At 36.4% G+C, this 14,984-nt stretch overlaps 1 protein-coding gene across 1 annotated transcript in view; it reads left to right on the top strand.

Annotated features, from left to right (window-relative positions):
- Positions 1-14,571, top strand: part of LOC121314925 (phosphoglucomutase-like protein 5) — a 44,280-nt gene extending 29,709 nt beyond the window's left edge. Inside the window, exons 8-11 of the mRNA XM_041248694.1 lie at positions 6,779-6,914; positions 7,314-7,497; positions 11,201-11,335; positions 13,249-14,571. Of these exons, the coding sequence (XP_041104628.1) occupies positions 6,779-6,914; positions 7,314-7,497; positions 11,201-11,335; positions 13,249-13,338 (545 nt within the window). The 3' untranslated portion in view covers positions 13,339-14,571. The remainder of the gene's footprint in view (positions 1-6,778; positions 6,915-7,313; positions 7,498-11,200; positions 11,336-13,248) is intronic.
- The last annotated feature ends 413 nt before the right edge of the window (positions 14,572-14,984 follow it).

Here is a 14,984-nt window from a genome sequence, read left to right as displayed (position 1 = left end):
TTGTTTGGTGCATCAGCAGATAGCGGGCAGTATAACAAGTGCATATAACATTGGTTTATATTGGTGCACATTGGCTTTGAAGGAGTAGCTGGTGGAATGCATTCAGTTCAAAAGGAGTTTTTCACTACTGACAACAATTTTTTTAGTTTAAATCGAAATATAATTATGTCAACTACTAAAGTAACAGATCCGCTCATCAAAGCCCCATGATTATTACTAATGTGATAATTATGCCAGAAATTGGGTTTGAGTTTAAATTCCATACTGTATATGCAAAGTGGAGCCCAGAGTGACTAAAACCAGTGATGTTGTGGTAAATATGAAAGTGGGTAAACTCCCCTGTTGAACAGATAGATTGACCAGATAAACATGAACAGATTGAATTCCAGATAAATATGAACAGAACAATAACATTGTTATTGGCCCTCAGCCAGCCAGAGCCCGCCCATTCAGTTATTTTTTCTCTCAGGTTCTGTTCAAGTGTGAAATCACAGACCCGATGGTGCGCTTCACATGAACAGTTCTGTTCAAGGGCTAGGACGAAGGCTGCTAGCACCGCCCTGCAGGTCCAGTGTGCCTAACAGAACATTAACAAAATATACAACCAATCACAGAACACAAGCTCTCAGCTGTCAGTGTGGCGGGCAGCAACACAACACAGGCGCTCACCGTTAAAAATATCTTTAACCAAGGATTTGCATATCACAGGAAAGTGCAAGTGAGCAAATTCTGTATCCGTTATATAAGAAGTGGATAAATGCTATATTGCCCAAATTAAAAGTGGGTAAACACTGTTTACCTGTGAATACCCTCGACTAAAACCACTGACTAAAATGGTTTGAAGAGCAGTGGATGAGAAAAATAATATGCATGGTTCTTTTTATTGGATCAAAAATTTGGGATTTAAAAACACGAGAAGCAATACAGTCTTGGAGTCTGTAAGGCTGCTGCCCACCAGACGTGATGTGTCAAAATGAATAGAACATGTACTTCTGATCTTTCACACCATAGGCGACGTGACAGGCGGCACTGGATTGACGAGAAATAAATAGGATTGAATCCTATTTTTTGCAATTTGTCGCTGTGGCAAAGTGGCTTGCAGTGTGCAGGAGTGATCAATGCAAAGGCAGACAAAAATCCAAGTGCAAGGAGGTTTAATTATAATCCAGGTCTGGTGACCAAAACAATAATCTCAGTCAATAAACAGCTAATACAATAATTATCGTGACACAGAAACTGGATAATCCTGGCATGTAAGATTTATTGACATTTGTGTTGAGATACCATCAGAGAAGACACTCATAATTTCCACATCGTGTTGACGAATATAGCCATTTTTAACAGTTGTATAGATCTGGCAGTTGTCAGAACTGTCTCATCACCTCTGTCGCTTCTGGTGTGTGTGGTCATGTCGGTGCGATTGTCGTCAATTAAAACGTCGGGTGTGTGGCAGCCTTAAGTATTGAGGTACTGACTGAAAATCAGGAAGCAGTTTCACTTGTTTGAGAAATATGGTGATAAAATTCTAAATTGAGTCTGGTATCTGATTATAAGTGTAATGTAATGCATGTTATTATTATGAGGCCACAAGTTTGAATGCAAGTTAGACACACATTTCCTTTCACACTGTTGTACACCTGAAAACTAGTTCTCAAAAGCAATTGTAGTTTTTTTAGTAATTGTAATATGTGCTCATTTTTCTTTAAAATCAATCATAAAAAAAATATATATCTAGGAATATTCAGAACAAATAAAAATTGACAATCATTATAATTCTATGGTAAAGAAAATACTAGGAAAGCTCACAGTCGAAACAGCTGTCTTTATTAGCATGGCAGGTGACAGCATTGACAGCACTAGAGCAAGGCACTCAATACAGAGATCACATACTGTACACAGCAGTTCACAAAATAACACCCATCCCAAGACCTAGCTTCAGTTCCGTGTGATAGCTAGCAATTGCACTGCACATTTAACCATTTAATTAACTAATTACTTAACTCATTTTGGTCCATTACTAAAATCCACATCTCGCCAATATCCATACATCGACTATGGGTCGTCGACTTTAATAGGAGTGCTAAGTGCTGCCACCTAATGGCAGACCGCTAAATCGTCACATCACTGAAAATACTTCACCACTCCACTACCTCCTGGAAGGTTGAATATTGCTTATTTAATACTGCTCTGCCAACACCATTATACGTAGAGTAATTTAGTAACATTGGCAGTTTTATTTTACTTTCATAAATTGTAATCTTTACATATTGACGCTATGTGTAATAATTGTTTGAACCCCCCCCCCCCCCCCCCCCCTCCTCCCCCCTAGCCCGACCCGGCTAGGCTAATATGCTGCAGTAGGCCTACCTTGGTAAATCTGGAAGTTACTGTTCCCGTTAAGGTTGTTCTTACCCTTTTCTGGGCTGCCAAGTAGTACAATTGTCAACAATTTAACAGAGCTTACTGTCAGGCAGCCGGAATCCTGTCAAGTGTATAACACTACTATAAAGTGCAACAACAATGCTATTGTAAATAATAAGTTCATACTTGTACTCCTTTTCTCATCCCTTATTTAAATGGTACACTTACCTTGCTTTGTAAAGCATGTATCATGTCTTATCCGAGCTCCCTATTCTAAATAAAAGCCATTCTTCTGCTATAAAAGGATAAAACATGTGGAACGTCCCTTGAAAGGCTCCACATCCCAGACTGATTTCTTGGCAGGTGGTCAAGGAATGGGAGTGGCGCAGTTTAAAAATCCTTCCATTTTCGTAGCAGTGCTCAATTGGAAATAGCATGCTGTTGATTTTATGGAAAATGTCATCTGTATGCCACGCAACTCCTTCACGGCAACTAGCAGAACAATGTTTCGTAGGAGAGACTGATTAAAAAAACAGCAAGTAGCATTTAATATAAGTACATTCTATATTGAACCTTAGAAGTGTACCATATTCCGAAAAATGTAAAAAAAAAAGAAATAACTTAATATGAAAGGTAATAGCTATAGGGTGTCTGCCTCAAAAGTGATGAAAGCATGGAAATGAAATTGGAAAACCACAATAACCAAATTGTGTGCAGAGCTCAGCATGGTACAGCGGAAAGCAGTTAAGATCAAAACTGTAAGAATAAAATGCTAGCCTCTTGCTGCACCAAAAAAATGCATGTTTGTGTTTAGGTGTGCGAGGAGCATAACACTTGTCCACAGGATCAATAATGAACTGTGATATGAAATGTCCTTGACAGAATTAGAAGTTTTTTGAAATGGTCACATCCGGAACAATTTAAACATCTTGCTTACTTGTATCCATGTCAAAGCACTACAGTTCATCCTGTTGACAGTGGTATGGCAGGAGTTTCCATTGTTTTCCTCATAGATACAACATCAGGAAAACAGTGGCCAGAATCCTTAACGTTAATTTCTGCAGCTTTGATTTGAATTAAGAGTAACTGTACATTTACCATTACCTTACATCTCTCACTGGGACTGGAATAGCAAGTTCTCCATATCCTGAGGGTTGGAGTTCCGAGCAAGCGTTATAAAAACAACAACCCCCCTCCTGCGTGAATATTACTTGTAATTAGCCAAATTAGTTAAAAGTGAAAAAACATGTGCTTTTAATTATGATAGGAAATGAGACTTGACTGTTCAGTGTGCAGAGATGTCAGAACTCACAGTCTCAGTCAAACACAAGATTTTGTTTTTCTTTAATCAGAATTATTTAATTAAGTACAGCTCTTTCTGTCCTAAAATTTGATTGAAAGAGGTGTAATTATACATGGCTGCTGAAAGTGGAATGTAGAAAATGGAGATTAATGGTGCTTTTACAATTATAATCTAGAAGTTATATATATATATATATATATATATATATATATATATATATATATATATATATTATATATATATATATACACACACAGTGTCTGTAGGAAGTATTCACCCCCCTTGGATGTTTTCACAATTTGTTGTGTTACAACCTGAAATCTTGATGCATTTAAATTGGATTTTTTTTTTCTTTGATTTACACAACCTACTCAACACTTTCAATTAAAAATAAAAGCCTGAAAAGTCTTCATTAGTTAAGTATTCACCCCCTTTGCTGTGACACTCCTAAATAAGCTCAGGTGCAACCAATTGCCTTCAGAATTCACACAATAAGTTAAATGGAGTCCATCTGTGTGCAATAAAAGTGGTTCACATGATTTCAGATTAAATGCACCTGTCTCTGTAAAGTCCCACAGTTGGGTAGTGCATTCAAAGCAAAGAAGACCAAAGAAGATTCAAGTCCAGGCTATGATCAGGCCACAACATTCACTTTCTTGTTTTTAAGCCACTCCAGTGTCGCTTTGGCTATGTGCTTGGGTTAATTGTCATGCAGAAAGGTGAATCTCCATCCCAGTCTGAGGTCTTTTGCAGACTGAAGCAGGTTTTCCTGAAGGATTTGCCTGTATTTAGCTCCATCCATTTTGCCCTCTACCCTGACAAGCTTCCCAGTCCCTGCCGATGAAAAGCACCCCCATAGCATGCTGCCACCACCATGCTTCACAGTAGGGATGGTGTTATCTGGGTGATGTGCTGTGTTGGCTTTGCACCAGACATAACACTTTGCATTTAGGCCAAGTAGTTCAATTTTTGTTTCAACAGACCACAGGATCTTTTTGCCACATCTTTTCAGAGTCTCCCACATGCCTTTTTGCAAGCAAGATTTTACATGTTTTTTTCAGAAATGGCTTCCTTCTTGCCACTCTTCCATACAGGCCAGATTTGTGGAGTACCTGAGCTATTGTTGACACATGGACAGTTTCTCCCATCTCAGCCATGGAACGCTGTAGGTCTTTGTCACAAAGACGGCCGGAGTGGGTGACGTCAGACCAGAAACAGGAAATAAACAACAAGAGAGGTGGAGTTTGGTGGAGCCGAGTGAATGGTCACGCTCAGCATTTAATGAATGAACAGACACAGAAAATAAACGGTTGCAACAAACAAAAACAGGACACGGCACATTTGCGCAGCTGTACCAAGACTCGATTGCTAATCAATCATTCAATTGGAGTCGCGGTACAGCTGCACGTGAATTAATAAAGTGCAATTCCCTGTGCTCATATATTATTACTTTTTACTTGCACGTGAAGTGCTGTGCAATCCTCGTGCCTAAATACAAATATACATTTTAAACACTCGTGTTACACAGACCTGTTTATATCCCTTGTACCGATGACTAAACACCAACATTAAAACACAACACATAACACAAAATATACACAGGGGTGGGCACTTTGCCACAGTCTTTCACAGTTGTCATTGGCCTCTTGGTGACTTCTCTAACCAATGCTCTTCTTACCCGGTTGCTCAGTTTGGGAGGACGGCCTGCTCTAAGCAGATTCTGGGTGGTGCTGTATACCTTCCACTTCTTAATGATCAATGTGACTGTGCACCAAGGGATATTCAATGCTTTTGAAATCTGCCTTTCCACAACTTTATCCCAGAGACGTTTTGAAAGCTCCTTAGTCTTCTTTGCTTTGAGTGCACTACCCAACTAGGGGACCATGAATTTGACCATGAATTTAGTTCCTGCTCTTTAGTTCTAGTTGCCTGCCCTAGACATATGTATGGTAGGCTAGATCAGCCAAAGTGTCACCAGCACCATCTAGTGCACAGCAGTGTATTGCCAGCAAAACTAAAGACAAACATGTTTTAAAAGTAGCAGATCACTACACACTGATCTAGCCAATGCTACATGTATCTCTGCCAAGAAACTATACCTGAAGAGCAACTCTTGAGCTCCGGTCAAAGCACCTTACACAAACTTAATGAGAAACTGTAATTTGAAGCACTCTGAATGATTGCAAACATCATAAAAATGTAAGTGAAATTAAACTGGAATCTTTAATAAAATTGATGCTAGGAGAGAAATACCCACTTGATCTGCTCCCTATACAGCAATAATTTGGATGTGATGCTACTAAACATGACATTTAATCTTCTATATGCATCTCCCTGCCTAACTTTCAACACCAAATCTTCAAACCAGTGTCCTAAGCATAGGACATCTTTTCAACGTTTTATTGCACTTTGTGGTGTTAATAATGAGGGTCAAAAAATTACTCCTGGGTGAAAACATCAGTGGAATTAATTTGGTGTTTAGATCCCCTTCTGTTTAGATCCTTAATATTGACCTGTTGCTTCAGTGGGTTCATTTTCCATATTGGCCTTACAAGGTAGTATTTACTTGATGTTTATTGCTTGTGGATTGTAACTGATGCATGCCTTAAGAGCTGGTGCTGTGCTTAATGCTCAGCTTGCCAAGTTGGCCTGTCCATGGAATGAGGGGGGGGGGGGGGTTCTAGATTCACATCAGTGTAATCACCTTTAATCATGACATTACCAACCATGTACTGTCATATGTAATTTTGCAAGGGAAACTGAGCTCCGAAAAAAAACGTAGTCGGCAAACTCACTGGCTCCTCTGAAATCAGTGTTATTAAGGTTTTAATGTTGAAAGGCCCCCTTTACAGTGGTATGAAAAACGCCCCTCATGTATTAAGGCTCAATTATGGGACTTGTTCTTAAAAAACAAAACAAAAAAAAAAACCTGTGTGTTATGAGAAACAAGGCATCTGCTGTCCTGGCTGACTTTATTTTTGAAAATGGTCTTGTGGTTGTTCTTATAGTTCCCACAAACATACACTACTAAATGCGCTGATTTAAATTCTCTGTACTCAGACAAAGTAATTTTCTTTTGTATACAGCAACTGTATTATGCTTTCTCTGTTCTAGGTTCGGATCACATCCGTGAGAAGGATGGACTCTGGGCAGTGTTGACCTGGCTGTCTATAATGGCTGCACGGAAGCAGAGTGTGGAGGAGATTGTGAGGGACCACTGGGCAAGACTGGGACGCAACTACTACTGCAGGTAGTCATATAAAAAATATTCTTTCTGGGATTTTATACCCATGATGCATGTTCTAGGAAAGGCACCACTCAGTAATAGACCAGTAAATGAATCTTGTGTATGTCCATATAAATGCATTCCTAACACTGAAATGAGTTATCCTCACTGTAATCTATATATAAAGTTACTTAGTGCTGAAGGAGTTCATATGCTTTCTGATTTAATCATGTGCAGAGTTCAAATGAATAGCAATTATCTTTATATAACAAAATATATATATATATATATATATATATATATATATATATATATATATATATATATATATATATATACCCTTACAGAACGTACATTAAAATATATAAACCCTTTGAGTTCTACTGTTTAGCAGTATTTGTTTCATACTCTGTCCTGTATCAGGTTTGATTATGAAGGGGTTGACCAGAAAGCCGCCTTTTTCATGATGAGAGACCTGGAAGCTATGATCACTGACAAGGCATTCACTAGTCAGAAGTTCGCCGTTGGGAACAGTGTGTACAGTGTGGAGAAAACAGACAACTTTGAGTACACAGACCCTGTGGATGGCAGCGTGACCAAAAACCAGGTCAGACAGTCAAAGGCTTTTATTGAATTCTATCGCAAGACTTTTCCAGTAGCATGATGGAGAATGTTAATACAGCATTCCAGGTTAATGACGCATTTATATTTTTTTCTGAGAATTACAGCTACCTTTGGTTTCATCTTTTTTTTCTCAATAACAGTGAGCAAGAATGATTTGATTTAAAAAAAAAGAAAAACCATAAGAAAAGAAGTGTTCATTTCTAGTTACCTGTTTCAATAATAATAATATAAAAGGTTTTAATCAGTAATACCACAAGTGGTGATATGGAGTCAAATTTGAATGTGTTTAATCTAAAACTTAATTAGAGTCAAACAGCTTTAAAAAAAAAAAGGACCATATAACAAAACAAAAGATAACTGATTGTTTTTGGCATCTTAGGCAGTGTTAGCATTAAGTAATTGTACACAGCTTTAAGTACAGGTTTTCAGAGTTTCTCTTATTTAGTACTTTCTAAATACAAGGATCAAGTCACCATTAAAACTGAATCGTAACACGGACTATCAGTGGTTAAAATCTTAGCGATGAACACAATATGAAGAATGTTTGCTGGGAGCTGGGACAGTCAATTGGCACTGACCCACTCAAGTAAAGATACTGTGTTGATTTTAGTCCAGTTGGGTGGTGTCCTTCAGTGGTTATTAATGCATGTGTCCACTTCTAAAATCCACAAGCAGAACAGAGACAATCACATGGATTGGAATCATCACAACCCCTCTGTTTTAAATACCTCAGAAAAACACAAGTACAGTACTGAACTCTCGGCAGTCTTTTTTGTAACAACAATTAATACAAAATATAGTGCTGACTAAATGAAGAAGTGAAAAAAAAACCTGACAGCAGTTTCAGAGACACTGGCTCTGAAGCACATTCCCTTTTCCTTTTCGGTTTCCATTCAATGTTTTTTATGCTGTTAAGTTTGTGGCTCTCTAAGTGGTTTTGATACCCCCCCCAAAGTAGGCCTTCTTCATTATACTGTAATATAGAAATACATCAATAAGTAATTTCTGGATAGATAATAAATGTATTTTTCATTGAAGATGCTTTCATTGCTTTATATGCATCTAGAACAGTTTTTTTATATCTCTGTCCCCATATGAGGTCGCCATGCATGATGCAGTTAATTGTAGATGTATTAGATGTGTTATTTGATATCAGATAGACTTCCATAACTCTCTACAAAATATTCCCAGCAACTGACTGCGCAGGTACACTACGGCACTGCAAAAATCTATATTTTAGAATAGGGGGGTATCAATTGAGCTTTATTAGCATTTGGAATATATAAATTAATAATAATAATAATAATAATAATATAATAATAATAATAATAATAATAACTTTAATTTATTATAGTGTCTTTCACACCTAGGTGTCTCTGTACAAAACAATAAAACAACAATCAGTTAAACAATTCTTTAAATACATAGACACTGCAGGCGCCTCATTGATAAAAGCCACCCTGTGCTTTATGAGTAAGCCCTAAAGGTGTTAGATGCAGGATGCTGTGCAGATTGATCCCATTTGTTGCAAGACGTAACAGCACTGTAAACTGTATATACAGTATATGTATGTCATAATGGCTTGAGGTCAAACAATGCAAACATCTGGTTTGCAGTGTACAGTCTCACTGCTTATATTTAAAATCTAAAGTAAGGATGATTAATTATGTATGATGTCTTGGCTCCAATGGATAAGACTGACATATTTTCTTTTTTTTTTTTTTTTTTTTTTTTTGGCAAAGCAAAAAATGAAATAAAAATTACAAAAACAACATAATCCATTAGGAAATAAACAAAGGGCATATGAAAAGGTTGTCATGAAAATGCATTAGTGCACGCTCTATACACACTAGTGATAACTCCCAACTTCACTCTGGTGCTACACACCAAATTTAACTGTCTCATGTACAGCTTACATGTGTCTTAATCATTAAACTTCAAATTATTTTAGTCAAATCATGTATTGAGTTGAAAATGTAGCTTTGCTCTCCGGAAGCACTTTTGTCCGATATTTTCTCAGCTATACCACAATGTTCAGAAATTCTAGACAGTAGGGATTGTGTCAGCTATGGTACCTTCTCCAGTGCCAGTCTGGAGGGGCAGCAGCTGCCCTCGACTCCGGCAATCCCATAGGTCTTGGAGCTGAATCTCATGAGTAGTTGGCAAAAGGATTACGGAAACATGCCTCAGAAGTTCTTTTGAACATTGACTCATATGCTTCCAAACAAGAAGCTGACGTGGTTACCTTTTAGTTACTGTTATTATGTTTCATACAATCTCCTCCCTGGAGCAAGGTTTAGATTTAGAGTGGACAAATCACATCTAGCCTGATGCAGGAATATTCCAAGGGTATGTTTTTGATGGTGCTTCCACAATAAATTCAGACTGTACTTTTAACTGACACCACAGTGACACCTATTGCTGGCAATGTACATTTGATAAAGGGGTTATACTGAACTGTATGTATGCCTGCCTTCTTTGTGCCTGGTTTTAGTGAGTGCAACTCAATAAACTTTTTTTTGTGTCTGCTAAATGTACAGCAAGTGATTTTTAATCTCATTAGACATTTGGAAACAATTTTATTAAGCTCTAATGAAGCAAAAGTGACCATGTAATTATTAGAAACATGAGCCAAAACAGAAAAGAAATGGCTAGATGTTGTTCTCTATTTTCCCATCCCTTGATTGCAATAGCTTGTTTTTACTCATCCTAGTATTAGTAGCATTACGTATGTAAAGTATATTTATGTATGAATGAATGTATGTACATTATATTAGTTTTCTGAAGAAGAAGAAGAAGAAGAAGAAGAAGAAGAAGAAGAAGAAGAAGAAGAAGAAGAAGAAGAAGAAGAAGAAGAAGAAGAAGAAGAAGAAGAATTTGTTACTTTGGTGTGAAGAAATGCATAAAACTGTGCTTTGAGTTAAGGTTCACTTTCTTAGAATGAGAGTCAGGGCTGTGTCAGGGTCCACTCAGGGTTTGGTCTACGTCTTCTCCATTAGAATGTGGAGGTACATGGATAGAATCACCACCAATAAAGTGCTGATTTATTCTTACTATTGTGCAACCTCTTTTAATGAGTGGCAAATGGAGCAGGACCTGGAATCAGAGCCAGAGGTCACTGTTGTACTTTTATTTATTGCTGTGAATGAAGTAGAGTGTCAGGGTTATGGAATGGCTGTCTAATTCCCCTTACTGTACAGGTATATCCTAGATTTGGACCAGAATTATGAGATTTAAAATTTCATCTCACTGATGTTTAAATACTTGGCAACAAATAGGTATTGAAAAAATAACAATTGGGTCATTTACCGGTACATTAGACGTTTATTTAAATAAACGATTTCATTAAGCAAGAAACATTTTCATAGTCACATTCCTATTTTCACATTTAAAGTGAGGTACTATACAGTATTGTTTCAGGAATAAATAATATGTTACAAAAATGCAAAATATGGGTGAATATGGTCATCTTAATTATTTTCCACTTTGTAAAATATATAACCTGTTTAAATACAAAGGCAATTACAAACAAAAATCTAATGCCTCAATGTTCAGTGTTATTGCCAGAATTGATTTGCAATTTCAAGAAATGACTTGCTTACTACATTGATTCCCTTCCCCACTGACCGTCTTGAACCCTTGGCACTGCCATTTTCTTTTAACCACCCTTCTTTATCTTCCTACAGGGGCTGCGCATCATTTTTACGGACGGATCAAGAATTATTTTCAGACTGAGTAGAACAGGCTGTGCTGGCACCACCATCAGAATCTATGCAGAGAGCTATGAGCGTGACCCTGAAAAACTCAATAGACAGACTCAGGTATTATACTGCATTGCGTGGTCAATTCAGTCATTGTGCTGGCTTGTAAATGTGTGGACTGAAGAATTCTACAAATTGTTACAAAGTTATCTGTCTACATTTATACAGTACATGTACCATTTTTTCAATATTTATATTCATTTTTTCCATTATTTATTATTTGTTATAGATTTAATTGCCAGTTTTTATTCTCTGGAATTAAATTTGAGATGACCTGCTCAGATTCATATATTATGCGGTAGTGACTGGAAGAAAATGACTTGTTTGAATAATCAGACAAAAAAAAAAAAAAGGTTATATTTCAACATTTTGCATCTCCAGATTTAGCAATTTACATTTTAACAAGGATGGCACCATAATAAAAAAAAATGAAACCCCAGCCTTACTCTTCTTTTCTAAAAGTTTACCAATCAAGCCTAGTGAAAGCATATTACCTTGTTTAAAATCTGGGGTTTGCCTGACCCTTCTCATTTTTGCTACTCTACCCTTCAGACAAGTCAGACCTTTTCTCATCAGAACACAGACACCAGATACACCACCAGGTTAGCGTGACCCCACTCACAGTGTTTCAGCTGGTAAAGAATGAATTGAGAGGTGTTACGTGAAGTAATAAATCCCCTGCAACATGTTGCAAAAATAAACTCAACATTTCTCACAAATAAACACAAAAAAAACAGGAGTGCTACCTACTCGGAAGCAATGCTCTTCACTATAGAGCCAATTACACATATTTCCATGCTCACCTCTTTGAGGGAAATTAAAAAACATATATATGTGTGAAAACTTGATAGCTCAAGAGTGTTTCGCTTTTCAGAAAGCAAAAGTCTTTTAGTAACATGAAGCAAAGGTAGATTATCTAAAGAGAAATAATGGGTTGTGATGTTTTCTAGGAAGCCCCTCACAGCCTGGTTTTAACTGGTAGATAAATGTATATTGTATTATTTTATTTATATATTATATATATATATATATATATATATATATATATATATATATATATATATATATATATATATATATGCAATAGTGAACATGGAAATCAACAAAATAGATTTCAATCCTTGGTTTAAGGACATGTTTAAAAGGATTAGTGTGCTCATCAGATATATACTAACAGTGGTAGTGTAGCCTTTTTAGTCATTTGCAGACTTCTTTCTACAAACAAGGATTGCTCAAAAAATATTTTATGACAGGTTTAAAATATTGTTTTATTGTTACCTGCTTCAGCAAATGTTTCATACACTGTGGTGGAATAATAAAGAGTAATAAACATTCCCTCCTGATCCTGTTTGAACCCTGATTGTTCCAGAATGAACTTCATATTTTACAACAACTTCAGATTGTAGCACTGAGCACTGTTTAAGGCACCTTTAAAGTAGGCTTCATGGATTTGATAAGCTTAGTGCAATCATTTTCTGGTTTTCTTCAGATAGCTCAAAGTTCAAGTATATTGAACCTTGTACTTTTATAAATCTTATCTATATATCAATACGGATATCCTACTTTCCAAAAGAGAATTTAAAAAAAAAATCCCTTCATTTGAAATAGAACAAAATTATATAAATCAGAGAAATAACTACATGTTGTTCATTTTTAGTATTTTAAGCATTTTTAAGGCAGCTTGAATAAGGCACACTCTGCATTTCACTATAGAAAGGGAGTGTGGGGCTGTGGTATATTTTTTTCTTAACTATGCATACGTGTCTACTAAAGTGTATGTATCTACTAAAGTGACTAATTGTGAGGACATGGATAAAAAAAACTAAAAAAAACAGGTTGCCAGGGGGCTGTTCAGAGGTGTTTGTAAAATTAAAATTAAAATAATGAAAGTTTTACTGTACAGGAATGGTGTCTCAAGCTCTCTGTTTGATGCTTTTGAAGCAGAACTTAACCTGTCTGTTTATTTCCTTTAGGCTGTGCTGGGCCCTCTAATAGCAATCGCACTGAAAATTTCTGAGATCCATGAGCGAACAGGCCGCAAAGGACCTACTGTCATTACCTGATCCCACCACTGAAGACTCAACATGGGCCAAAAAGAGACGTACTTCCATGAGGTTGCAGTTGCCAAAACATTAGTCGCTATTTGTGCCTTGTATCTTTCTTTAAAAAAACTAAAACAAACAAACATTAAAGGGTTATGAAGAGGGAGTTTTAAATACAATCTAAAAGGGCGTATATTCAACATTTTGTATTGTTTTGTTGCAGTTTTTTTGTGTTTTTTTTTTTTTTAAATGCTGCAGTAGGGTCTATTTAAATTACAAAGCAACAGCGGAGTTGAATACTGCTACTCTAAAATCTATAAACCTTTTTTTCTAAACCACTTTTGTTATTGTCTTTAGTTCGGTTTATATGGTGGTCAATAAATCATCCATAAAAACCCCAGCAGGGTTGATATAGAGTTAAGGCAGCATTATTTAGCTTCAACTCCGATTAGATTGTTAAAATAGACCAAGTATCTTTTTAGAAATGTAAATACAAGTTGGATGACCAACACGCATACGGATCAATGCGTTCATTATATGAATTAGCTTAACAACGGTATTACATCATTTACAGGACTGTTGTTCCTCCTGCAATAAACAGTTAGCAATGTGTTATTTTTGGATAGTGTAGGTCATTTACAGGTCACTTTGTAATAAAAATGTACTTAGTTGCAGGCACGATGCTGGTATTCAGAATTGCTATTTCAAGTGACTGGATCCAGATAGAGCACAATGAAAGTCAAAAATGGCGTGAACATGATTGAAGCTTCTTACCAATGAAAAATATATTTTTTCACATACTGTAGCTCAAAAAGGGGTAGAGGGTGCCCCTGTGAGACACAATTTTAGTTCAAGAGCAAGTGAAGATTAATTAGTATTCCACTTGCAATTTTAGCTATCACAGTTTACTTCAGGATTCAATTTAAATTATGGTGCCTCTATCCTAATAGAGACTTTTAAGTGTTAGTGTTAAATAATTGCCCACAAGTCATCATAGATTTTGTAATTTGGTGTTTTTTTAAAAGCTGCCGTAATGATGGTGGTGCCATAATTCAAATGTAATCTCAGGGTTAGTTGCTGTGCAGTAATGCAAATGAATTAAAGTCTTGAATTTGCATTTATCTTCAGCACTTGTACTCTGTCACAGGGCTAATATATGAAACCAGAGAAGACGCTGCATTGCTGCATAATACCACGTGCCTGTTTGTGTGGTTTTACGATGTGACTGATATATATATAAATATATATATATATATATATATATATATATGTGTGTGTGTGTGTGTGTGTGTGTGTGTGTGTGTGTGTGTGTGTATGTATATGTATTGAATTTATATTAATAAAGCTTTAATTTTGTTAGGCCTGTGTGTTTATGTGGCTGCCTACCTATGATTTTGTGTTATCTGTTTAATACTTGCAAAACAGCAACTAGCAAACAATAACCAGCTGCTGTTAGCAATGAAGCATTGAAACACAATAGAGGCTTTTCGAAGTTTAGGGGAACACAGTCTTATTCAGGGAGGGTCTGAAAGATGTTTTTGAAAACACTACATGCATGAGATTTTTGCTAATGTTGGTTGTTTCTGTTTTTAATGTTTTGAATGTATGTCATATTGCTACTGTAAATGTGTCATTCATCTGTGTGTGATCTTAGCTAAATAAAGTAC

The sequence above is a fragment of the Polyodon spathula genome, chromosome 1 (genome assembly GCF_017654505.1).
Source record: "Polyodon spathula isolate WHYD16114869_AA chromosome 1, ASM1765450v1, whole genome shotgun sequence".
NCBI classification, from domain to species: Eukaryota; Metazoa; Chordata; class Actinopteri; order Acipenseriformes; family Polyodontidae; genus Polyodon; species Polyodon spathula.
Note: the sequence above shows the minus strand (reverse complement) of the source record. Positions and strands in the feature narration are given on the sequence as shown.